Genomic DNA, 26,250 nt, shown 5'->3' with positions numbered 1-26,250 from the left:
CAGGCGCCCGCCACCACGCCCGGCTAGTTTTTTGTATTTTTAGTAGAGACGGGGTTTCACCGTGGTCTCGATCTCCTGACCTTGTGATCTGCCCGCCTCGGCCTCTCAAAGTGCTGGGATTACAGGTGTGAGCCACCGCGCCTGGCTGTTTTTGTATTTTTAGTAGAGACAGGGTTTTGCCATGTTGGCCAGGCTGGTCCTGAACTCCTGACCTCAGGTGATCTGCCCACGTAGGCCTCCCAAAATGTTGGGATTACAGGCATGAGCCATGGCACCCCACCCTTTAACACTTTTTAAAAGTCTTGAGATTGGCAGTGATATTAACAAATGTGATATTTTATATTACATTCCTAATGTGTCAATGTTTGGAAAAATCTGCATTTCTCAGTGAACCAGTGTTTTCCAAATGACCAGTGCACGATACTCCATTCAAAGTATAAGAAAGACCAATGAATTTTACTGTAATAGAGTACTAAAAGCTCAGTAAGATGGTTTCAGATATCCTATTTCAAGTAACATTTAAGAAACTAACACTTGTTGAGTTTTGGAGAGTTCAAAAAAGAATAGCCACAATTATCTGAAAAGGCTATTAAATTTTTTCCTATCTGTATAAAGCTGGATTTTTTGTAGATACTTCAACCAAAATATATTGTAACAGACTGAATACAGAAGCATATATGATAATCCAAATCCATTTTTGGACTTGGAAGCTAGACATTAAAGAGGTCAGAAAAAATGCAAAGCGATCTGATCTGTCACTCATCTTGCTAAATTATTTAAAATCAATTAATAAATATTTTTAAAAATTTTCAACTTTAATTTCCTGGTACATATGGATAGATATAACCCATATTTTCAACAAAAAGCTCTTTGAGGTTCTTAATAACTTTACTAGTGTAAAGCGGTACCAAGAACAATAATGTGAGAATCATCATTAATCTATTTTTGTTTTTTTTGAGACAGAGTCTTGTTCTGTTGCCCAGCCTGGAGTGCAGTGGTGCAATCTTGGCTTACTGCAAGCTCTGCCTCCCGGGTTCATGCCATTCTCCTGCCTCAGCCTCCTGAGCAGCTGGGACTACAGGCGCCCACCACCACCCCCAGCTAATTTTCTTTCCGTTTTTTAAGTACAAACGGGGTTTCACCATGTTAGCAAGGATGGTCTCAATCTCCTGACCTTGTGATCCGCCCACCTCGGCCTCCCAAAGTGGGGGGATTACAGGCTTAAGCCACCGCACCTGGCCTTTCTTTTTTTTTGAGATGGAGTCTCGCTTTGTCTCCAGGCTGGAGTGCAGTGGTGCAATCTCGGCTCACTGCAACCTCTGCTTCTCGGGTTCAAGCGATTCTCCACCTCAGCCTCCTGAGTAGCTGGGACTACAGGCGTGTGCCACTATGCCCAGCTAATTTTTTTATTTTTAGTAGAGACGGGGTTTCACCATGTTGGCCAGGATGGTCTCGATCTCTTGATCTCATGATCCGTCTGCCTCGGCCTCCCAAAGTGCTGGGATTACAGGCATAAGCCACCATGCTCAGCCCACGAATTTATTTTCTTAGTACTGTTTCAGGATAATAAGACTTGGAGAACTAAAGAAACTTGCAACAAAGCTGTAAAGGAGGTAAGTGGTCCCATCTAGTTCAAATGCAAGTGTGCAGACTCCAAAAGCCATTGTAATCCCATAAAGTCATGCTCTGGCTGTCTTTCTTTCAATTCAGCATGGTTTCCTCAGTTAACAGTATTAGTAGCTTTACTTATTATTAGCTATTACATTTGGTCTTATGGACAGTAAAGTGAAGGGGCAATACCAGATGTTGTCTCATATATAGTTTGTCCATAAATAATTTCACTGCTAGTAGAATATATACTTTTTCCTCTAAAGTGCTTAAAATATGATTCTTCAAATAGCATCGAGTCATACTGCTATCAAAAACCACTTTAAAATAATTATGGAATACCAATTTTACAGAAATATTTAATTAAAACTGAATACACAAACTTACGTCGGCTGGAGGTTGATGGTGACTGGTTTCCAAGCTCTGATTTCTGAATGCTGTCATCTAATGGTGAGAGTAGTAAAATAAGACTATCAACTTATGTTTCATAATTTGAGTATTTATTTCTAGTAGACAAAGAGGATACAAATTCCACCAGGAAAAAAAAAAAGACAGAGATCAGCCAGAAGCAGAAGAAAAAGTAGAACATCTGAGTGCTGATTAGACTGAGGGCTCCCTGAGACACAAGACCTATTTCTTTCATAGCTGTTCACAGCATATGGTGGGGTCTAGTAGAAAGCACACAATAATTAGTTTTGAGAGAAAGTTTGGAAGTATTTGACCCATAAGTATCTAATGGGATTGGTGAAACTTCCGGGATAAAAAGGACAAAGAAAATAAGCACACCATAATAAAATGAAACATACCACTTGAAAAACTGCCATATATTGAACTCTTGCCTGGTGAAGATGCTGTAAAGAGGGGAAAAATAAGGACAAAATGTGGATTATAGACTACTGAGCTGTCTGGATAAGGTGTTTTAATATAAAACTCAATCTTAATCTTCACTATTTTCTACCTCAAACCAATTCAATATTTTATCTGGGGATTCTGACCATTTCAAATATTAGTAGTATTTTAAAATCACGTTTAAAAACTTCTCATCATTTCTGTTAACAGACAAGTAATTAAGTAATTCTGTTTTAGGCTTGTGGTTAAACAATAGAGCTCAAAAATAATTTTCTCACAACTCTGTCAAATCTCTACTTCCATCTAAATTTATTTAGAAAATAAATTAAGCCGGGAACAGTGGCTCAGGCCTGTAATTCCAACAACTCAAGAGGCTGAGGCGAAAAAGGACAGCTTGAGCACAGGAGTTTAAGACCAGCCTGGGCAACATTGTGAGACCCCATCTCTAAAAAAAAAAAAAAAATAAATAAATAAAAACAAGAAATTAAAAACAATCCTAACCCTTCCCTTCCCCTTCCATCTTTTTTAGCATACCAGCAGGTTTTAAAATCTAAGAGAGGAAATGGAGGGACAGGCTTCAGAAGGTATAGAGGCTGAGTTATCTCATTCATATGACCTACATTACCAGTATTGCCATCTATCACTTGACTGGAGCTTTTAAATTTTTGTATATATAAACGAACTTCCTGGTGGATCTTCTTAGGGTTTTATCAATAACTTTCATTTGAGAAACACTGGAATAACTGGAGGAATAATATTAGCCCTGCTAACATTCAGAAATAGCCTTATTTTTGGTCATATGACAAAAAGCTCCATAATGATGTCATAAGACAAAATGACAGCAAATCTAAGAGGAATATTGTTTTTCAGTTACCAGTTTAGCTTAGGATATTTCATTATTTAGAAGCTTCTAAGTTATGTTATCAAAGTTACAACTAAAATAACAAAATAAAAAAACCTAACCACACAAAACCCAAATCCATCAGATAATGTTTATTTTGAATACTTCACTCCATGGTTGCAAAGATCAAATGAGATAATATATACAAAAATGCTGTGAAGTGCAATTCTATGATGTTAATGAAGGACAGCTAAATAATAATTATGTACCATATATAATATTTATATAATTCATATAACACAAACACATACACAACAGGGTATATACTGCCAAGGCAGGACATCGTCCAAAGGGTAACTGATATCCTTTTCATCAACATTACTAGAGATGCTAACAACAATTCTAAAAAACATCTTTTTAAAAGAAAAAACTCAGCTGGGCACAGTGGCTCATGCCTGTAATCCCAACACTTTTTGGAAGGTCGAGGTGGGTAGATCACCTGAGGTCAGGAGTTTGAGACCAGTCTGGCCAACATGGTGAAACCCTGTCTCTACTAAAATACAAAAATTAGCCGGCTGTGGTGGTGCACCACCAGCTACTTCAGAGGCTGAGGCACGAGAATCACTTGAACCCAGGAGGTGGAGGCTGCAGTGAGCTGAGATCACGCCACTGCACTCCAGCCTAGGCAACAGAGCAAGACTCTGTCTCAAAAAGAAAAAGAAAAAACTCAAGCTTTTCTAGTCTAAAGAGTATGGTGATAATCAATCACTCTATAACCATGAAGAGTAGAGGGCAAAAATCCTCCATAGTTGCTACTGATTCTACAGAAAACACTGTTAACAATAAATAAACCCGGATAATTATGAGATTTTAGACTTTAAAAAATTGTGTTTACACATATAAGGTCATTACAATAATTTAGTTATAGGCACTATTGTCTCTAAAGGCAAGCAAGAAAATTGAGGTTCACAAAAGTTAAGGGATTTTACCAAGATTACTCAATTAGTAAGTGGAAGAGCTAGGCCTGGAGCCCAAGAGCTTTAACTACAAATTGTCTTCTTTACCTAAATTTCTGAGACAGGTTCCAAAGCATTTATATTAATGCTCAGACCTCTCCTTGCACATATATTCTTCCCTATAATCATTGTTTTATCACCTGGCAAACAGGAAAACGTAAAGACAGTGGTTCCATCTTTCCTAAAACGTTTGGATGCAGGCAGAAGCCTGAACTGGGACCTGTCTACCCAGGAAACTGGTGCTAACATTGGGTGACAATGTTCCATGGGGTAGAATCTATAGCCCAGGGTTCTTGAACATTCAGGTCTAAAAATGACTTTTTTTCCCTCACCAAAGCAGGTAGAAATATATAAAGAATGAGAGATAAAATGTGGAATGCTAAGAAAACATTTTTAAAAATACTCTTGAAGAGGAATCTATTATATAACGTTGTTTGAAAAATCACTGTAGTCTTCCACTTCCATTGAAAATATTTTCTTCTTGCTCATCGTTCTATCTTAAAGTCCTCATGTGGTTGAATGTCTAAAAGATCCTATTACATGCACACGTCTGGTATGTTACTGTTACGTAACTCTGAAAGCTCAATGTGGTATCTATATATGGTAGGTGGCTAGCAACAAAGGTATAATTCTGTAAGCCATAAAAAAAATAGTAACTTAAGACAAAGTAGAAATGCAAACAGATAAAACACTAAAAATTAGCTATCAATTTAGCAACTAAAAATATCTATTTCTGCATTTCAATTAGATGTTCAATATAATTATTTTTTCCTTCTGTATTGCAGTGTCTTATTAGAGGAAAAATTATGCAAACATTTTCTGGTAAGTATGTACTAACTTCACTTATCTGGAAGTCATTTATCTGATATTAATTACTCAGAATATATAGTTAAGAACTAAGAAATGACACAGATGCCTCTGAGCTTTTCACATTATATATACTAAAACTCATGCATTTTTACATCCAAGAGTATCTCTTGGGTCTTCAAATTTAATTTTAATGTTTGATTCTGGTTGTAAACATAATTCTAATAAGCTGAATAATTAATACTTGGTTTCCTAACTACAATAGGTCAGGAAGAGCAAATTATAAGAGGAAATGGTTTTCTAATATCAGGCATATACTCACAGCAATAAGAAATGACAATCAACAATAAGACATGGGCAAAAAGTTATTTTGGTTCTAGGCTGCTGAATAATTCACTTATATGTGCGCTAAAAAAGTCACTGCTGAGAAAAAATGAATTATGACCACTCCCAGTTTACTGATGGAAAAGCAGGGCCACAGACATCATCTGGTCCAATTACAGAGTTAATTATCCCATGAGCAAGAGATACATGATGTGGATTTTTACATTATCTAAATAAAACTAAGAGAATACCTGATGACCTCCAGACCTATTGTGGCTAGATGAGTAAAGTAGGGAGCGAGGTTAAAGGTCACTTAAAGCAGAGAATATGCATGGACTTTAAAAAAATATAGTCAAGATTTAACGTGGACACATTTCCACAGAAATTATAGAAAGTGAGTTCAGAGTATGATGGTTTTATCATATAAATTTATAGTATTCCTTAAATTCTGTGACATTTAATCCATCCAAAACCTAAACATGAGGCTGGGTGTGGTAGCTCATGCCTGTTATCCCAACACTTTGGGAGGTTGAAGCAGGCAGATCACTAGAGGTCAGCAGTTCAAGACCAGCCTGGCCAACATGGTGAAACCCCGTCTCTACTAAAACTACAGAAATTAGCTGGGCATGGTGGCGCATGCATGCAAGTCCTAGCTACTCAGGAGGCTGAGGCACAAGAATGACCTGAATGTGGGAGATGGAGGCTGGAGTGAGCTGAGATCGTGCCACTGCACTCCAACCTGGGCAACAGAGGGAGACTTCATCTCAAAAAAACACAAAAACAAAACAAAACTCAAAAACCTAGAAAGGCTGGGCATGGTGGCTCAAGTCTGTAATCCCAGCATTTAGGGAGGCCAAGGCAGGTGGATCATGAGGTCGGGAATTCAAGAGCAGCCTGACCAATATGGTGAAACTCCATCTATACTAAAACTACAAAAATTAGCTGGGCGTGTAAAAATACAAAAATTAGCCAGGTGTGGTGGTGTGCACCTGCAGTCCTAGCTACTTGGGAGGCTGAGGCAGGAGAACTGCTTGAACCCGGGAGGCAGAGGTTGCAGTAAACCGAGATTGCCCCACTGTACTCCAGCCTGGGTGACAGAGAGAGACTCCATCTCAAAAACAAAACAAAACAAAAAACAGAAAAAAAAAAAAAAAAAAAAAACCCTAAACATGAAAATATAACTTGTGCATTTCAGCCTTTATTATGTAAAATTGTGAGTATACAAAGCTGTTCCAAAATCTGCTAAAAGCAAAAAGTAAGTATTGTCAAAAGAGTAGAATTTCATTATTGTATACAGACTGTATTGCTGCTAGAACTGAGAGCTTGTTAAGACCCACCAATCTCTGGTTTGCTCCTGCCAGTATTTACATTCTACATACACCTAGCCCATGTGCTGCCAGTCCAAGCAAATAGAAATTACTAACCTAGTAATCATAGCTGTACTTTATTAGTGAAATTTACCTGAAGAACTAAACATTTTTGTCAAGAAAAACATAGCCAATATGCTTCAGATTATTTCACTAACAGAGCTTTATCTACTTACTTTGCATCCTAGTTCTTATTCTTGCAGTCTGCGGGGCCCATTCCTCAAGAGTTCTTTGATATCCTGAGCCTGAAGCAAATACATATATCAAAAGATAATTTCCCATACTTTGAAAGTTTATGCCATATTCCAGTGCTATAAAATTAATCTATCAGAAAGACAAAATAAAAGAGGGGAAGAAAACAATAAAAGCAATAGTTTCATAAGTAAAAAATAATTTCAAAGGATCCTATCAGTGAGGATGAACCACTTCCTACAGCAAAGCAGGTAGCAAATAAATGTATTATCACCCAATATAAATTACTTGTGGTAAAAGAGCCCTGAACACATTTCCACATCACAGAGTAATTATTACAGGTAGTACCAATCCGGGGTGAATTAAAAAGGCAAAGAGGGGTAAAATGACTTGAAATTTTATTACGACTTTTGTTGGGAGAATGAGGCAAGGTTAGAATTGATTGACTGAGGCTGGGCGCGGTGGCTTATGCCTGTAATCCCAGCACTTTGGCAGGCCGAGGTGGGCGGATCACAAGGTCAGGAGATTGAGACCATCCTGGCTAACACGGTGTTAGCTAAAAATTCAAAAATTTAGCCGGGCGTGGTGGTGGGCGCCTATAGTCCCAGCTACTCAGGAGGCTGAGGCAGGAGAATGGTGTGAACCTGGGAGGCGGAGCTTGCAGTGAGCCGAGATAGCACCACTGCACTCCAGCCTGGGCGATAGAGTGAGACCCCGCGTCAAAAAAAAAAAAAAAAAAAATTGATTCACTGAAAAAAGAGCAGGCAACCAACTACTTACTCAGCACTGAAGGTTGCTTATCATAAGCTGTGAAGTTGCAACCTGAAACAGAAAACAGGGATAAGGTCATAGAATACTTGAAAATAACAACAAAAAACATACTGCATAGACGTTTTGCTTGTTTATTGTGGATACTAAAAACAAACAACAAACAAAAAACATTCATCAGTTCCAAGCATGTAAGTATATAAGTGTGTGTGTGTGTGTGTATATATATATTATATATAAACCATGCATATACTATATATATATTTTATATATATATATATATATATATATAAAGTGTGTATTTCTTTTCCCCTCATTTCTAAACTTCAAAATGTTTAGGAATTGGACAACAAGGAGTCAGTTTTAGGATCAGTACCATCAAAACAATGACTACATATAGTCAATGTGTATCAGCTATTGAGTATAATTTTGCTTAATTCTTTTTTTTTGAGACAGGGTCTGACTCTGTCACCCAGGCTGGAGTGCAGTGGTGCAATCTCAGCTCACTGCAACCCTTGCTTCCCAGGTTCAAGATATTCTTGGGAAGTCTCAGCTTCCCAAGTAGTTGGGATGACAGGTGTACACCACCACGCAAGACTAAATGTTTTGTATTTTTAGTAGAGACAGGGTTTCACCATGTTTGCCAGGCTGGTCTCAAACTCTTGACCTCAAATGATTTGCCTGCCTCGCCCTCCCAAAGTGCTGGGATTACAGGCATGAGCCACCGTGCCCAGTCAATTCTGCTTAATTCTTGTGTGGCAGATGCTATTGTTGTTCCCATTTTATAAATAAGGGAAAACCAGCTGGATGCGGTGGCTCATGCCTGTAATCCCAGCACTTTGGGAGGCCAAGGTGGGCAGATCACAAGGTCAGGAGATCAAGACCATCCTGGCTAATATGGTGAAACCCTGTCTCTACTAAAAATACAAAAAAAAATTAGCCCAGCATGGTGGCGGGTGCCTGTAGTCCCAGCTACTCGGGAGGCTGAGGCAAGCAGGAGAATGTCATGAACGCGGGAGGCGGAGCTTGCTGTCAGCCAAGATTGCGCCACTGCACTACAGCCTGGGCGACAGAGCGAGACTCTATGTCGAAAAAAAAAAAAAGGGAAAACCAAAATTGGTAATTTTTCCAAAATTATATATCTAAAAGTAGTGGGGCCGAGATACAAATCCAGGCAGTCCATATCATATACCACATACCATACCATAGAGAAATGGTATGTACTATCTATGCAGATTTATGGACATTGCAAAGTAGTTATGAAGTAAAACATGCTACTTCAGGTTTTGAGGAGGTATTTAAGGATAATTGTAAAATGACACAATGGGATGACTAACAAATGACATTACAATTATAACAAGGTGAATTTTCAAATCTGCCCTGAGGAAATGACTCTTTGATGATAAATACAAGTATCCATTTACATTTATTTATTTTCAACTTTTTCTGAATACAAACATATATTAGCTGTTTTTTAAAAAAGTGTCATTCTAGAAATGCGTAATTTAAAAATTCACGAATATCTATCTGTTATGTGCAAAACATTGAATGTAGAAATACTATGGTAAGTAAGACAGATATATATTCTCTCAGCTTTGTTTTCAGTCTATACTAAAAATATACTTTTTAAAAAGTGGATACATACCTTTTAATACTTTCTTTCATCAAATTCTAAGACATACTTTTTAAAAAATGCCCTCTGATCTACAGATGTATCTTTTAATTAATGGTATGGCATAGTTTAACTGGATGGTTTTTCTTTCTCATTGATACATAAAATCAATAGTATCTTAAAGTCAATGAAATACATCTTGATCACCTTTTCATTAGTATATATAACTCATTATATATAACTCATTTTTCATTTCTAAATAGTATTTTTTTTTTTTTTTTGAGATGGAGTCTCACTCTGTCACCCAGGCTGGAGTGCAGTGGTGCAATCCCAGCTCACTGCAGCCGTCGCCTCTTAGGGTCAAGCAATTCTTCTACCTCAGCCTCCCAAGTAGCTGGGATTACAGGCACCTACCATCACTCTTGGTTAATTTTTGTAGTTTTAGCAGAGACGGGTTTCACCATGTTGGCCAGGCTGTTCTCGAACTCCCGGCCTCAAGTAATCCACCTGCCTCGGCCTCCCACAGTGCTGGGATTACAGGTGTGAGCCACCGCCCCCAGCCTAAATAGTATCTCACTGCATGGGTATAACATCATTTATACAGGTAGATACATTTAAGAATTTCCAAAGATCAAAGATTTGGAGTAAAATAGGGCAAATACATAAAATAATTCAAAGAGTAATTTTCCACAACTGATTTTTTTCCAGCAGCTAGCTAATTCATTTTATGTCTCATTTTATAGTCACAAATCCAGAACCTACTAAAAATTAAAATGAAAAATATAAAATTGAATTCTATAAATACAATGATTATAAAACAGATTTCCAAAGGCTTTTTCATTTTTTCTTTTTTTTGAGACGGAGTCTCACTCTGTTGCCCAGACTGGAGTGTAGTGACGCAATCTCTAGTCACTGCAAGCTCCACCCCCTCCTGGGTTCAGGCCATTCTCCTGCCTCAGCCTCCCGAGTAGCTAGGACTACAGGTGTCTGCCACCATGCCCAGCTAATTTTTGTGTTTTCAGTAGAGATGGGGTTTCACCATGTTGGCCAGGATGGTCTCGGTCTCTTGACCTCGTGATCCACCTGCCTCAGCCTCCCAGTGCTGGGATTACAGGCGTGAGCCACCATGCCCGGCCTTCCAAAGGTTTTTTCTTAAGAAAAGGAAGTAATGTGGAAGGAATAAAAAAGTTCTTGAAGTTTTTTACATACAAAGATATTTTTGGTTAATAACTCAGATTTTGGGAGACTTGATTTAAAAATGTCAAAGGAAAAAAACAGTAGTACCAAAATAATAAAGGTGGCTGGGTGCAATGGTTCACACCTGCAATCCCAGCATTTTGGGAGGCTGATGTGGGAGGAATGCTTGCACCCAAAAGTTTGAGACCAGCCTAAGCAACACAGTGAGACTCCATCTCTACAAAAAATTTAAAAATTAGTTGGGCATGGTGGCACGTGCCTATAGTCTTAGCTACACAGGAAGCTGAGGCAGGAGGATCCCTTGAACCCAGGAGTTCAAGGCTGCAGTGAACCATGATCGCACCACTACACTTGCCTGGGCAACAGAGCGAGAACCTGTCTCAAAAAAATAAAAAAGAAAAGAAAATAATAAAGTTAAAAAAAATGTCACCAATGATTCTTAAGCAAATCATTATTAGCATTTTGATATACTACTTTCCAATCATTTTTTGTTATATTTTCTCAATATTTGATCACAAAAATTTTCACTTGTAAGACTGAAATGACTATTTATATACCCATCACCGAGCTTGCCATTAACTTTTTATTACATGTGCTTTATCACTTATTCATTCATCCTTCCAAACTTTTACAACAGAGTTGAAATTGTACTAATATAAAATTTTATGTCCTTATTAGAATAAGTGCATATAAATAGGCTCAAACTACTATATTAGTCTGTTAAAAACAATCAACCCATTTATATTGCTAGCAAAGACATTCAATAATTCACAGGAAGCAGTAGTTTCTTTGCTTGTTTTTTAAGTTCAAATTCAGGTTTGGATATAGAGAGTAACAACACCATAAGCATCATAAGGTCAAGGGGTAGAGATATATTGGATAAGTTTTTTTTTTTTTAGTATTCATTATTCCTCTTTTTCAATATTTACATTAAATTTCAAAAGATGATCTTCAAAAATAGGAACAGCATTTGACCAAGCTCACAGGTAGACCTGTAAACACAGCTTTACTTACTTTGTGATGACTGCCAAAATGATTCTGTATATTGACTAGATGATCTGGTGGCTTTATCTAAAAAATAAAAAACAGTACACTATAAATAATATTCAACTTTTAAACTGCACACTTTATAAGATAACAGTGAGAGATTAATAAAAAGAGCAAAAATATTCAGATAACTCCCAGGTGGTTAAAAACTTGGATGCATAATTTATTTTAAAAAGTTTCTAAGCTGGGTGCAGTGGCTTTTACCTATAATCCCAGCACACTGGGAGGCTGAGGCAAGCGGATCACCTGAGGTTAGGAGTTCGAGACCAGCCTGGCCAATATGGTGAAACCCCGTCTCCACTAAAAATACAAAAATTATCTGGGCATGGTGGCACGTGCCTGTAATCCAAGCTACTTTGGAGGCTGAGAGCAGGAGAACTGCTTGAACCCAGGAGGCAGAGGTGCAGTGAGCCGAGATTGCACCACTGTACTCCAGCCTGAGCAACAAAGTGAGACTCCATCTCAAAAAAAAAAAGGTTAAAAAAGTTTCTAAAGTGTCATGTCACATCTAAAAAATGAGCTAATAATCACTTAAAAAATTGTTATGATACAGAACATGCTACAAGGTAATGAGATAATAAAACCTTTGAGTTGAGAAACATTTTGTAAGTTTACAACAGTGGATCATCTTGAAATCATTAGTATCCAGTTTTGCTTTAAATTTTTATTGCAAGTGGGCAATATTTTTGTATACTCTTTTTCTTTCTTCTTCTTCTTTTTTTTTTTTTTAAAGGCATGGAGTCTCACGTTATTGCCCAGGCTGGTCTTGAACTGAAGGGATCCTCCTGCCTCAGCCTCCTCAGTAATCTGGGACTATAGGTACCTATCACCATGCCTTGCTTTCAGTCTACTCTTCTTAAAAACATATAAAAGTAGAATTTTTATATGTTTTTAAGTAGAAAAGTAGAAAAGTTAGAATTTATAATTAAATTAGTTTAAAAGTGATCAGGTTGCTGTTTTGGAAATAGACACATTGACACAAAAAGGTGAAGTGGCCATTTTTTTTTTTTTTTTTTTTGAGACGGAGTCTCACTCTGTCACCCAGGCTGAAGTGCGATGGCACGATCACAGGACCTGGGGTTTACATACTGCCAAATAGTTATGCTGGTAGTAATGGCAGCAAACTATTGGCTATATAAATGGCTTAATTAATCTCTAATTTTTAGAGCTTCATGTAACACGTATGAACACTAGTAACAGCACTCAGTGTCTACTATGTGCCAGGTAAGTGTTTTGCATATATGAATTAATTTAACACTCACAACAATCCAGATGACGAGACTTCTGTGACAAGGAACACAGAAGTTAAATAACTCTCTAAGGGCAAACAGCTAAAAGGTGAAGGAATGGAACCCAGGAATTCTGGCTAGACACTACCAGCGTGTTACAAATCTCCATTTCTGTATCAAGAATACATAGGAAAAATGAGGAAGGGTGGGAAATACACAGAATGCCAAATGCCCATCAACCGGCTTATAATGCCAGGCATGGTGGCCCACACCTATAATCTCAGCACTTTGGGAGGATGAGGCAGGAGAATTGCTTAAGCCTGGGGGGTGGAGGCTGCAGTGAGCCATGGTCGCATCACTGCACTCAAACCTGGGTGACAGAGGGAGATCCTGTCTCAAAAAAATAAAAAACAAAAATAAAACCAGGTTATGTATTTATTTTTAGTTTATTTATTTATTTATTTATTTTTTGAGACGGAGTCTCCCACTGTCGCCCAGGCTGGAGTGCAGTGGCGCGATCTCGGCTCACTGCAAGCTCCGCCTCCCGGATTCACGCCATTCTCTTGCCTCAGCCTCCCGAGTAGCTGGGACTACCAGCGCCCACCACCAGGCCTGGCTAATTTTTTTGTATTTTTAGTAGAGACGGGGTTTCATCGTGTTAACCAGGATGATCTCTATCTCCTGACCTTGTGATCCTCCTGCCTTAGCCTCCCAAAGTGCTGGGATTACAGGAGTAAGCCACTGTGGCCGGCCTTCTGTACTTATTTTTAAAGTGAAATGATGAAGTAGACCGGGCGCGGTGGCTGAAGCCTGTAATCCCAGCACTTTGGGAGGCCGAGACGGGTGGATCACCAGGTCAGGAGATTGAGACCACCCTGGCTAACACGGTGAAACCCCGTCTCTACTAAAAAATACAAAAAACTAGCCGGACGAGGTGGCGGGCGCCTTTAGTTCCAGCTACTCGGGAGGCTGAGGCAGGAGAATGGCGTGAACCTGGGAGGCGGAGCTTGCAGTGAGCTGAGATCCCGCCACTGCACTCCAGCCTGGGCACACAGCAAGACTCCGTCTCAAAAAAAAAAAAAAGAAATGATGAAGTAAAGAATAGGAATTACAAGTCAGGCATGGTGGCTCACGCCTGTAATCCCAGCACTTTGGGAGGCAGAGGCAGGTGGATCACCTGAGGTCAGGAGTTTAAGACCAGCCTGGCCAACAAGGTGAAATCTCATCTCTACTAAAAATACAAAAATTAGCCAGGTGTGGTGGTGCACACCTGTAATCCCAGCTACTCGGAGGGCTGAGGCAGGAGAATCACTTGAACCCGGGACGCAGAGGCTGCAGTGAGCCAATATCATGCCACTGCACTCCAGGCTGGGTGACTCTGCCTCAAAAAAAAAAAAAAAAGAATTGGAATTACAGAAATTTTAAGGAGGTGGTGAGGGGAAAGTGCAGGACTAAAGTATAAAATTACTCATTATTTACAGAGTTTACAAATTTGTTTAGCATTATCTTTTTTTGGGGGGGATCTTGTTCAACATTATCTTAAGCCTCAAACTGGTATTTTTCTCTCTTTAGTCTTTAGTCAACTCTTTCATTGAATCAACTTAAATTCACATAAACAATCAGAACTTGTTAATTAATAACTTGGTTTGAATTTGAAAATCCAGAGATAAAGGTAGTTATCTAATTAAACGAAAACTTCCTAAAAGTAACACTCCAGATAGTGTTGTCAGTTCGAATGGCAATGTGATTAGTTTCTCTATAAAATTCAAAAACAACAAATAACTCTTCCTTTGAGCACAAAAATATCTTATTTTCCACAAATATCAAGAAAAGCTAAAAGTGATTTGTTTAGACATCACGACATATTATTAATCAGATCTATACATGAAATAATTTTAATAAATATTAAAAGAAAAAATCATGACTTTTTATAAAGTGTTAAAAATTTGAAAGTTTTTTTTAAAAAGCAAATTCATGGAATACCAAAGATAGTTCTGTGAGAAGAGTCACATGTGTATAAAGCAGCATTACCTCCAGATTCATCAGAATCCCTGGATCTGGCCTTGACAGTAGTGACACTGCTCTGAGAGCTGTCTTGATCATCTTCTTCAGTTTCTCCTAAAGAGAAGTAAACAATATACTAGTATAGTCTTATTTTAATGCTCAAAAGATCTGAATTTTAAAAAAACCAAGCAAGTAATTTAACATTAAGAGAAGGCTTTTAGGTTATCAGATACAGATCTGCTATTTGTTTATCATGCTTCTTATTTTGAATCCCAAAGTTCCAAATGAACTAAAATTTGGCTCAGTTTGTGTTCTCTGGGGCACATAATACTTTCCTAAACAAATATTCACAGTAATATCTAAAAAACTATATTCTAAGCCTTTAATGTGGAGTCAAAAATGAACGGATGAGCATTAAACAGTGGAAAAAGTTTATGGGGAGGAAAACTACATATAATTAGTGTGTAGTTAAATTCAGATGTGTGTTTGTGTGTGTGTGTTGGTGGTGGAGGGGTAGTGTACACACACCTGCACACAAACATTCTATTATGCAGGTGACCACCCTCAGATCATGCTGGGCTTCAAAAAAAACTAAATTTTACTCCTGTACTTTTCAAACATAAACTGATTATGAGAATTTGGAAAACTGATTATTTTAATACCATAACAGCAAATATTACCTTTGCTTAAAATGAACCCAAATAGACAAAAGATGATTAAAATGTAAGGCTGTCATCACTCATTCTATCTTTCCTATTATTTCTGCCCAGTTAACAGTTTAGATAAACATGATTTTTTTTTTTCATGAAGAAAAATACCTTATTTTCTGTTCTCACTTTTTTAAGAGATGGGGTCTCACTACGTTGCCCAGGCTGGAGTGCAGTGGCTATTCACAGGTACAATCCCACTACTGATCAGCACGGGAGTTTTGACCTGGTCCGTTTCTGAACTGAATGGATTCACCCCTCTTTAGGCAACACGGTGGTCCCCCGCTCCCGGGAGGCCACCATATTGATCCCAAACTTAGTGCAGACACCCGGTCGGCAAAGCACACTACAGACAGCCCAGAACTCCTGGACTCAAGTGATCCTCCTGCCTCAGCATCCTGAGTAGCTGGGACTACAGGCATGTGCCACAGTCCCCGGCTCTGCTCTCACTTCTTAAGTATCTATCAGAATGGCTTCTAATATAAAGAAAAAGACTGAAAATATTTATTGTATGATATTTACAAATAAAATACCTTCTTCAGAGAAATTGACCTTCTGTTGGACACTGGTGGCTTCTAGAAGAGAAAAGCATACATCAAATATTAAACATATAACATCAAAAGTTAAAGCTTAGCAATAAACAAAAGCTTAGGAAAAAAAGTTAAAGCTTAGGAATAAAAGCATCTCATTTAGGAAAATGAACGTAAGGACGTTAAATACATTCTTTTCCTGTTAAATCACTAAGAATTGGCCGGGGGTAGTGGCTCATGCCTATAATCCCAGCACTTTGGGAGGCCGAGGTGGGTGGAACACTTGAGGTCAGGAGTCTGAGACCAGCCTGGTCAACATGGTGAAACCCTGTCTCTACTAAAAATACAAAAATCAGCCAGGCGTGGTGGTGCGTGCCAGCTACTCGGAAGGCTGAGGCAGGAGAACAGTTTGAACCTGGGAAACAGAGTTGCAGTGAGCCGAGATCGCGCCACTATACACCAGCCTGGGCGACAGAGCAAGACTCTGTCTCAAAACAAACCAAAAAAGGAAATGAAATGTTTAATTTTCCTTCAGTCACAGGTCTATTTTTACTCTAAAATGTAACCTTCATATGCAAAAAAACACATTAAATTCTACATTGAGAAACAGTCTAGTGTGTATAGGTTTACTATATTCTCATTCTCTTATTTGCCAAATCCCCTATACTCCCTTTAAAAACCAACTACACTAACTGGACTGATGAACCAGTTCTTTAGGGCACTGGTATATCCAAAGAGGAGGAAACGTAAAGAAAATTCTACTTCCGGCAGGTCCATGTATATCACTGTTTTCCAGAGCAACAGAGAATTTGAACAAAAATAAATAAGCAAAACACATCAAATAAACTTGGAACATAGTATTTTTACATGGACTATTGTGAAATTAAAAAAAAAAAAAGTGAGATGTACCCAAATGCAGGTATTTCACAATTCGGTTAAAATATCACTGAAGGTTCATATGTGGAGAAGCAGCGTGATTTAGATTTCTTCAACAAAACTGAGAAAATTTCAGTTTTTAGCTCTACTGATTTTAACCTCAATTTTCTTATTAAAAGGGACAATAGTATTATAGAAAGCAACTGCCAACACATTATATGGTGAATTTGAAAATATTTCTTTTAAATCCATTTAATTAGATTAGTATAATACTAGTCAAGCTTTGAGTTCCACTGAAAATACTTCCTCTTATCAGTGGCAAGTGCAAATCAGTATCTGAAATATATTTGCCAGCATTTTTTAATTAAAAAAAACAACTAACCCAGAGAAAACTGCTGATAACACCATGTTACTCTTAAAGAGCTAGACTCTGGTGTATTAGGTACTATTTTGCTCTAGGTTCCTTAGGAACACCATCCTTTCTTTTTCTCTTTTTTGAGGGGGAAAAAGGAAAAGTCAAAAAAAATTTTAATTTAAAACAAGAGATGGGGTTTCACATGATGACCAGGCTGGTCTCAAACTCCTGGCCTCAAGAAATCCTCCCATCTCCTAGCCTGTAATCCCAGCACTTTGGTCTCTTAAAGTGCTGGGATTACAGTCATGAGCTACACAGCTGGCCAAAAATTTTTAACTAATATTTCCATTCCTACAAAAAGGTATTGTTCTCTTTTTGGAGTTTTATTCTCTAAGTGCATAATTACTATAGTACTTCGTATTTTTGTACAGCAGTTTTACTTTATTCATTTATGTAACTATTCACATAGCATGCAAATACAAGATGCTTTCTTAATCAATAATCATATTTTTGTTATTATCTTAAACTGCTAAGTCCTTAATATTTGCATGATGCTATTTGGTTTTCAAAAAACCCTTCACAAATGTTATCTGATTCCCATCTCATCATAAGGGAAGATTTTCATAAGTAAGGTTCATAGATATCAAGTGACTTGTCTAAGGGTATAGGACTAATGTAGTAATAAAAAAAGCTAGAAGACCACAGGCTCTTCTGACTTCCAGTCTATTACAATTCTACCACCTCATCAGTCTTGTTCATAATAGCACATAATAAGCACTCAATAATTTTTTGTTTGTTTTGAGACATGGTCTGGTTCTGTTGTCCAGGCTGAAGTGCAGTGGTGTGATCTTGGCTCACTGCAACCCCTACCTCCTAGGCTCAAGCCATCCTCCCACAACAGCCTCCCGAGTAGCTGTGACTACAGGCACATGTCACCATATCCTGCTAATATTTGTCCTTTTTGTAGAGACAGGGTTTTGTTTGCCATGTTGCCCAGCTGGTCTCGAACTCTTGAGCTCAATAATCCGCCTGCCTCGGCCTCCCAAAGTGCTGGCGTTACAGGCATGAGCCACTGCGCTCGGCCAATTTTTTGAATAAATGAATAAAGAAAAGGCTGACAGCTGAACTTTTCCTAATATGAGAGGTTCCAACAAACTTCTAAGTGTAATTCATGTAATACAGTAGGCTTTACTAAAGTCCCATTTATATTTCAGTGTTATGTTTTACATAGTTACTTTAAAAATTAGATGGTAGACAAAACCTCTTTAACTATGGCTGAATGGATTTTAGAATCCATAATAATGGAAAGGATATGTTGGAGATTTACATCCATTTGTTGAGCTATCAGAACAGTATAGTACATAGTACCGTAATCCCTCCTTTTCTCATTTGATAGGCATGTTTTATCTGTATACATTTGAAGATATGTTTTATTTCTGTCCACATTTGAAGCTCCAGGTCAATTTATCTAGAGCCAATTCACTTAATATTTAATCCTCCATATACCAAGTTGCCTAAAATTCAGTCTGCTTTTTTCTATTTATCCATGTGTTATCTAATTAGCATGGATGGTTTAATAATTATTTTTTAGCCAGCTTACATAAGGGAGCTCCCCATTTGAAGTATCTAATAAATCATGGATTCTATCCATTTTTCAATACTTTTCAGACTTCTGGATTTAATCTAGTGACTAAAGATCGTGTTTTAGATTCTATGTTCCTGACAATAAGTATTTATCAATAGTATTCAAAACAGGAATAACTAGTTATGCAATGCTATCTTGATCCCATCACTAAAACCAAAAAAAGTACTATTTCGTGTTTTATAATCCAATAATATCTATGAATTAGATATCTTAAATAATAATAATCCCTGTAGATTTGAAGAACAATCATTATTGAATCAGGTTATCCACTGTCTTGGCTACAGATACGTTTTAAAACATGGCTTTCATTCTGGTAAACAAAGCTCAAGAAACCCAAGCCTGATATGATTTAGAATGTCCTTCTAAAAATTATTTAATGTCTCAGATAAAGAATCATGGCTAGTGTAAGAGTATAGTCTGTAATATAAAGGACTTTAATTTCTCATATTGCATGCTCTCTAAAGGTAAAATAATGTCTATTATAAAGCAAACTGTAGTATTTGCAAGTCTCCGTCCTCATCCTGCCTGCTATTCGTCCCTCTAAATTCAATCCAAATGTCATTTCCAACTCATAAAGTTGCCTCAACCTCTTCCACTGAGTAGGGTGCTTCTCGTCTAGGCTCCCACAGACCTATATCACTATTTAGCACTTTAAAAAAAATGATTTGTAAACTTGTTTTTCTTTGCCATTACCTCACGTACATCTAAGAGGTAGAGGAAAAAAAAAAAAAAAACAGAATGGCTATTTATGAGCCTAGTATTTAGGTCAGTCACTGACATAAAGAAGGTGTTTTAAAATGTTTGGCCAGGCATGGTGGCTCATGCCTTGTAATCCCAGCACTTTGAGGTGGAGGCTGCAGTGAGCCGAGATCACGCTACTGCAATCCAGCCTGGGTGACAGAGTGAGACTCTGTCTCGAAAAAAAATTAAAAAATAAAAATGTTTGTTCCATGAATAAAATATATTTTATGATTACAGAATAAAGTCTGTTAAGTCTAGACTTTTGCTAGTATTTCTCATACTATGATTAATGTTACTTAGCAACTTAAGAAAAAGTCTAAAATTAGTGCTCAATAATTAGATTACCTGCAAGGTTTTAAACATTCTACCTGTTTTCCCCTTTTTACCCAAGCTGCAAATAATGGAAATAAATATTTAAGTGTGATCTGATGATCAGTAGCTATGACTACATAAGCTTTAATTTCATTTCCCTCTTTTGTTATTCAGCTACCTTTATTTTAAACTTGGCTGCTACATGTAGAAAGTTAAAGCATTAGATTTTGTTTTTTGTTTTTGTTTTTGTTTTTGGGACAGAGTCTCACTCTGTCACCCAGGCTGGAGTGCAGTGGTGCGATGTCGGCTCACTGCAACCTCCGCCTCCAGGGTTCAAGTGATTTTCCTACCTCAGTCTCCTGAATAGCTGGGACTACAGGCGTGTGCCACCATGCCTGGCTAATTTTTGTATTTTTAGTAGAGACGAGGTTTCGCCATGTTGGCCAGGCTGGTCTCGAACTCCTGACCTCAGGTGATCCACCTGCCTCAGCCTCCCAAAGTGCTGGGATTACAGGCGTGAGCCACTGCACCCAGCCTCTTTTTACTTTTGAGACAAGGTCTCTTTTTGTTGCCTAGGCTGGAGTGCAGTGGCACGATCACAGCTCACTGCAACCTCTGCGTCCTGGGTTCAAGTGATCCACCTGTCTGGCCCTCCCAAAGAGCTGGGATTACAAGCATGAGCCACCATGCCTGGCCTTAAAAAAATTCTTTTTTAAAAAAGGTATTACTCTTCCCAATGTTTATATAGAAGCTTTGAGAATTAAAATCATATTTTGAGCAAAAAATCCTTAATATTAAAACATTATTGAGAAAATCATAAAGGCTGTGGCTTTAACAAATATATAGACAAATGGTAATAATTAAACCATGCTGTTTAAGAAGGTGTTATATTTTCCAATAACCTCAACCAATTAGAAAAAGCTACTTTCAGAAGTCCCAGGTCTTTATGTTTGTTTTAAGATAGATCACTTAATAGTCATCCCCTCTAGTGAAAACCAAGCACTAATTGTGCCACTATCTACTTTCTTTTACTTGGCCACAGTTTTTAAGGAATTCAAACCTTAGGTATAACCCAGCTTTTTACAACTTACAAAATTCCCTAGTTATTTTGAAAGCCCAGGTGCCAAAGCATCTACATTTCTCCTGTAGATTTTGCTATTCCTAGAGATTTGTGGGAGGTACTTGGTGTGCGGAGCAAAGGCCACTCAAGAAAATATAAACTTGGCTTGCTTTGTGCTTTGTCTGGGGACAGACATGAAAATATAAATAAGACCACTGTGCTTTCTCAAAGGAATACTGGATAGAACACAGGAGTCATTACAGGAGTCATTGTTTCCTTTCTTCGTTTTTTTTTTTTTTTTTGAGATGGAGTCTCGCTTTTGTCGCCCAGGGCATGTGATGGCACGATCTCGGCTCACTACAACCTCCAACTCCTGGGTTCAAGTGATTCTCCTGCCTTAGCCTCCCGAGTAGCGGGATTATAGGTGCCCACCACCACGACTGACTAATTTTTGTAATTTTAGTAGAGATGGGGTTTCACCATGTTGGCCAGGCTCATCATGAACTCCTGACCTCAGATTCCATCCACCTCAGCCTCCCAAAGTGCTGGGATTACAGACGTGAGCCACCACACCTGACTTGCTTCCTTTCTTCTTGTGCTCTAGGTACAACCTAGTATGGAGTGTTGTAATAAATATATGTTCAGGCAAGTATGTAACTTCTGAATTTACTCTGACAACCAACGACCATTTGGGTGATTTGTCGTCTTTATTCTTGCCATCACTATAAATCAGGGGTCAGCAAACTTTTTTTTTTTATAAAGGACTAAATAGTAGATATTTTAAGCTTTGTGAGTCACATAAGGTCTCTGTTACATGATTTTTTTCAGGAGTGTAAAAATTCCTTCTTAGTTCATGGGCTGAATAAAAAGACTGTAGGCCAATTTCACCCAGAAGCTGTAGCTTGCTGACCCCTGGTACAGAGAGTTTTAAGACTATCTGCTGGGCATGGTGGCTTACGCCTGTAATCCCAGCACTTTGGGAGGCCAAGGAAGGTGTATCATTTGAGGTCAGGAGTTCAGGACCAACCTGGCAAGCATGGTGAAATGCTGTTTCTGCTAAATACAAAAATTAGCCAGGCATAGTGTCATGTGTCTGTAATCCCAGCTACATGGGAGGCCGAAGCCGGAGAATCGCTTAAGCCTAGGAGGTGGAGGTTGCAGTGAGCTGAGATTGCACCACTATAGTCCAGCCTGGGTGACAGAGCGAGACTCTGTCTCAAAAAAAAAAAAAAAAAAAAAAAAAGACTATTCGATGCCAATCATGCTTCTGAGAATACAGTCAAGAGTGGGGCAGCAGGAAGAGAAAGCAAAGAATGGTCTGGTGATATCACTGGTATTTAAACTCCACGAATGGCTATTTCATATACTCCAAGGTGTACTAACGTTACTATAAAGGAATTGAAGAATGTCATTCTTTTTTTTTTTTTTTTTTTTTGAGACCGAATCTCGCTCTATTGCCCAGGCTGGAGTGCAATGGCACAATTTCGGCTCACTGCAACCTCCACCTTCCCAGTTCAGGCAGTTCTCCCTGCCTCAGCCTCCAAGCAGTTGGGATTACAGGCGCCCACCACCATGCCCGATTAATTTTTTGTATTTTTAGTAGAGACAGGGTTTCACTATGTTGGCCAGGATGGTCTCAAACTCCTGACCTCAGGTGATCCACTTGCCTCGGCCTCCCAAAGTGCTGGGATTATAGGCATGGGCCACCGCGCCCAGCCTCATTCTTTGTATTAAACCACAGAAAATTACTTTAAAATGAAAATCTCTTTTTTAAGTTTACAATCACAGAAAAAAATGAATTTAAATAATATGACAATTTCAGACAATAAAAAACAAAGTTTTTATTATAAGGTGCTCATAAAAATGATTTTTAAATCTAGCAAAGAGTGTTAGGTTATTTCAGCTCCAAGTTATCTTTTTTAAAAAGTTTTTTTTTTATTTTTTTTTGAGACAGAGTTTTATTACTCTTTTTGCCCAGGCTGGAGTGCAGTGGCGCAATCTTGGCTCACTGCAACCTCTGCCTCCTGCGTATAAGTGATTCATCTGCCTTAGCCTCCTAAGTAGCTGGGGTTACAGGTGCACAGCACCACCACGCCTGGCTAAGTTTGTATTTTTAGTAAAGACGGGTTTTGCCATGCTGGCCAGGCTGGTCTTGAACTCCTGACCTCTCAGGTGATCCACCCGCCTTGGCCTCCCAAAGTGCTGGGATTACACGTGTAAGCTACTACACTCAGCCTAAAAAGTTTTCTTAAGTATCTAAAGAAGTGGCCTGAACTTAAGTGAAAGATGAATTAGAAGAATGTGCAATGATTTATAAAGAAAAATGAAGCGTTTCCCTTTTGGCTCATCTTCAAATTTACAAAAAAATTAAAATGTAAAAAAAATGAATTCCAATGACATTCAGTGTAGATTCATTTAAAACCAGAAATCGTGGTATGTCATGTCCTACAGCCAGACAGACACTGAAATGAATTAAAACCAGTTCAACAAACATATTATAGCAGAGGGCACTAAACTTACTATGAACAAAGTATCAAATTCACTTTCTTTTTTTAGTTTTTTTTTTTTTTTTTTTTTTTTTTGAGATGGAGTCTGGCTCTGTAGCCCAGCCTGGAGTGCAGTGGCCAGATCTCAGCTCACTGCAAGCTCCGTCTTCCGGGTTTACGCCATTCTCCTGCCTCAGCCTCCCGAGTAGCTGGGACTACAGGCGCCCACGACCACGCCCGGAAAATCAAGAAAGGGCTGCGTGCTGTGGCTCATGCCTGTAATCTCTAAACTTTGGGAGGCCAAGGCAGGTGGATCGCTTGAGGTCAGGAGTTCGAGATCAGCCTGACCAACATGGTGAAACCCCATCTCTACTAAATATACAAAAATTAGCTGGGTATCATGGTGGTCATCTGTAATCCCAGATGCTTGAGAGGCTGAGGCAGGAGAATCACTTGAACCTAGGAAGTGGAGCTTGCAGTGGGCCAAGATCACGTCATTGCACTCCAGCCTGGGTGATAGAGCAAGACCCTGTCTCAAAAAAATAAAAATAAATAAATAAAAATAAAAAATAAAAATAAAAATCAAGGGAAGGACTGGGTGCGGTGGCTCACGTCTATAATTCCAGCACTTTGGGAAGCCAAGTGGGGTAGATCACAAGGTCAGGGAGTTTGAAACCAGCCTTGCCAACATGGTGAAACCCTGGAGTCTGAAAGCAGCCTGGCCAACATGGTGAAACCCTCTCTCTACTAAAAATATAAAACAAGTAGGCGGGCGTGGTGGTGGGCACCTGTAATCCCAGCTACTTGGGAGGCTAAGGCAGGAGAATTGCCTGAACCTGGGAGGTGGAGGTTGCAGTGACCCAAGATCGCACCACTGCACTACAGCTTGGGTGACAGAGCAAGACTCTGTCTCAGAAAAACAAAAACAAAAACAAAAACAAAATAAATCAAGAGAAAAACCTTAATTGGTAAGTTGCTATCTCCTTTTTCCTAATAGTGTGAATTTAATGAAGACTAGCACGGACTAAATTGATTTATTAAATGTTTTTATATGAATTTAAGCAGTAATATAGGTATAACTACAGACAACAAAAACCAAGGCTATTTATGGGAGGTCCTAGTCATAGCGACTATGTCCCCACAAGCTGACATAATAAATTAGTATTCTCAAGCCAATGACTAGATATGTATACTCTTGTATTCTATAAATCTAGACCCTTGAAGAGGCCCTATAAGAATTAGAGATAGGGTTGGGTGCAGTGGTGCATGCCAATCATCCCAGCACTTTGGGAGGCCAAAGTGGGTGGATTGCTAGAGCCCAGGAATTCAAGACTAGCCTGGGCAACATGGTGAAACCCTGTCTCTATAAAAAATACAGGAATTAGCCAGGCATGGTGGCACATGACTGTAGTCCCAGCTACTCCGAAGGCTGAGGTGGGAGGCTCAGTTAAGCCTCCAGAGTAGCTGGGACTACAGTGGGAGGAGGAGGTTGCAGTGAGCCCAGATCATGCCACTGCACTCCAGCCTGGGTGAGAGTGAGACCCTGCCTGGAAAAAAAGAAAAAAAAAAAAAAAAAAATAGAGATAAACGAACCTAATTGACTCATTTTAGTATTTTCATTTGTTTTGTAGGTCGAATCTGCAAGAGACATAGCAAGAGAATGATTAGGGCTGAAAAGGAAATGCATCATATGGTTCTTTACCACAGGTTCATCAACAAAGCCTTAGTAGATCTTTACCATTGGAATACTTAATAGGATAGTCAACGATCTATCGAAATAAATCAACATAATTCTTTGTTAAAGAGAATGGGAAGCTACAGAAACCCAATGTAAAGATAAATACATTTCCTTTTTAGTTCCCATGATAAAGCATCTTTAAGAGCCAAAAAAACAATGACAATGAAGTAAAAGTAGACTGCTTGGAGCGACTTTACTAGTTTTCTTCATAGTCATGAAATCTATTTCAGGGCAATACTTGTAATCGTTTTAGTCAAAAAGATAACTGAGGGAGGGGCATTTTGTCGTCCTGTGCCACAGAGCTCCATCTTGAATTTTCTGTTAGCAGTATACTGGAAGAATCAAGTCCCTGACCATAGTTTAAAATCATCATAGTTAACAGAAAGAATCACAGGAATATATAAAAAACAATCTCTTAAAAAAAGGAAGCTCTTTATATATGCATATAGAAATATCTCTGGTATATATGTTAAGTAAAAATAAACAACAAGAAAGTGCAGAAAAGCAAGCCAGGTGCCATGGCTCATGCCTGTAATCCCAGCGCTTTGGGAGGCTGAGGTGTGTGGATCACTTACCCAGGCATTTGAGACCAGCCTGGGTAACATGGCAAAACCCCATCTCTTTTGTATCTTTTGTAAGATACAAAAATTAGCCAGGCGAGGTGGTGCATGCACAGTCCCAACTACTTGGCGGGCTCAGGCAGGAGGACTGCTTGAGCCGGAGAGGTTGAGGCTGTAGTCAGCCCTAGTTGTGCCACTGCACTCCAGCCTGGATGACAAGAGTTAGACCTTGTCTCAAATTAAAAAAAAAAAAAAAAAAAAAGGCAGAAATGAGTTTATAAAGCCAAAATTTGTGTTACAAAAAGGACAAGATAATTTTATCCATGCATTTCTGTAAATCTCCAAAAAATATAAACTGACAACATTGGTTGCTTCCGAT

At 38.6% G+C, this 26,250-nt stretch overlaps 1 protein-coding gene across 2 annotated transcripts in view; it reads right to left on the bottom strand.

The window, feature by feature from the left end:
- Positions 1 to 26,250, bottom strand: part of TOR1AIP1 (torsin 1A interacting protein 1) — a 40,670-nt gene that overhangs the window by 4,526 nt on the left and 9,894 nt on the right. The window contains exons 4-11 of one of the 2 annotated variants that reach the window (XM_023194278.3): positions 25,167 to 25,211; positions 16,102 to 16,143; positions 14,889 to 14,975; positions 11,596 to 11,652; positions 7,785 to 7,826; positions 6,989 to 7,057; positions 2,415 to 2,459; positions 1,996 to 2,052 (exon numbers count right to left, since the gene is read on the bottom strand). In XM_023194278.3, coding sequence (XP_023050046.1) covers positions 1,996 to 2,052; positions 2,415 to 2,459; positions 6,989 to 7,057; positions 7,785 to 7,826; positions 11,596 to 11,652; positions 14,889 to 14,975; positions 16,102 to 16,143; positions 25,167 to 25,211 — 444 coding nt within the window. The remainder of the gene's footprint in view (positions 1 to 1,995; positions 2,053 to 2,414; positions 2,460 to 6,988; positions 7,058 to 7,784; positions 7,827 to 11,595; positions 11,653 to 14,888; positions 14,976 to 16,101; positions 16,144 to 25,166; positions 25,212 to 26,250) is intronic. The other variant, XM_023194279.3, reaches the window with a different exon arrangement.

This window comes from Piliocolobus tephrosceles, chromosome 1 (genome assembly GCF_002776525.5).
Source record: "Piliocolobus tephrosceles isolate RC106 chromosome 1, ASM277652v3, whole genome shotgun sequence".
Taxonomy (NCBI): Eukaryota; Metazoa; Chordata; class Mammalia; order Primates; family Cercopithecidae; genus Piliocolobus; species Piliocolobus tephrosceles.
This window is presented reverse-complemented; position numbering and strand designations above follow the sequence as displayed.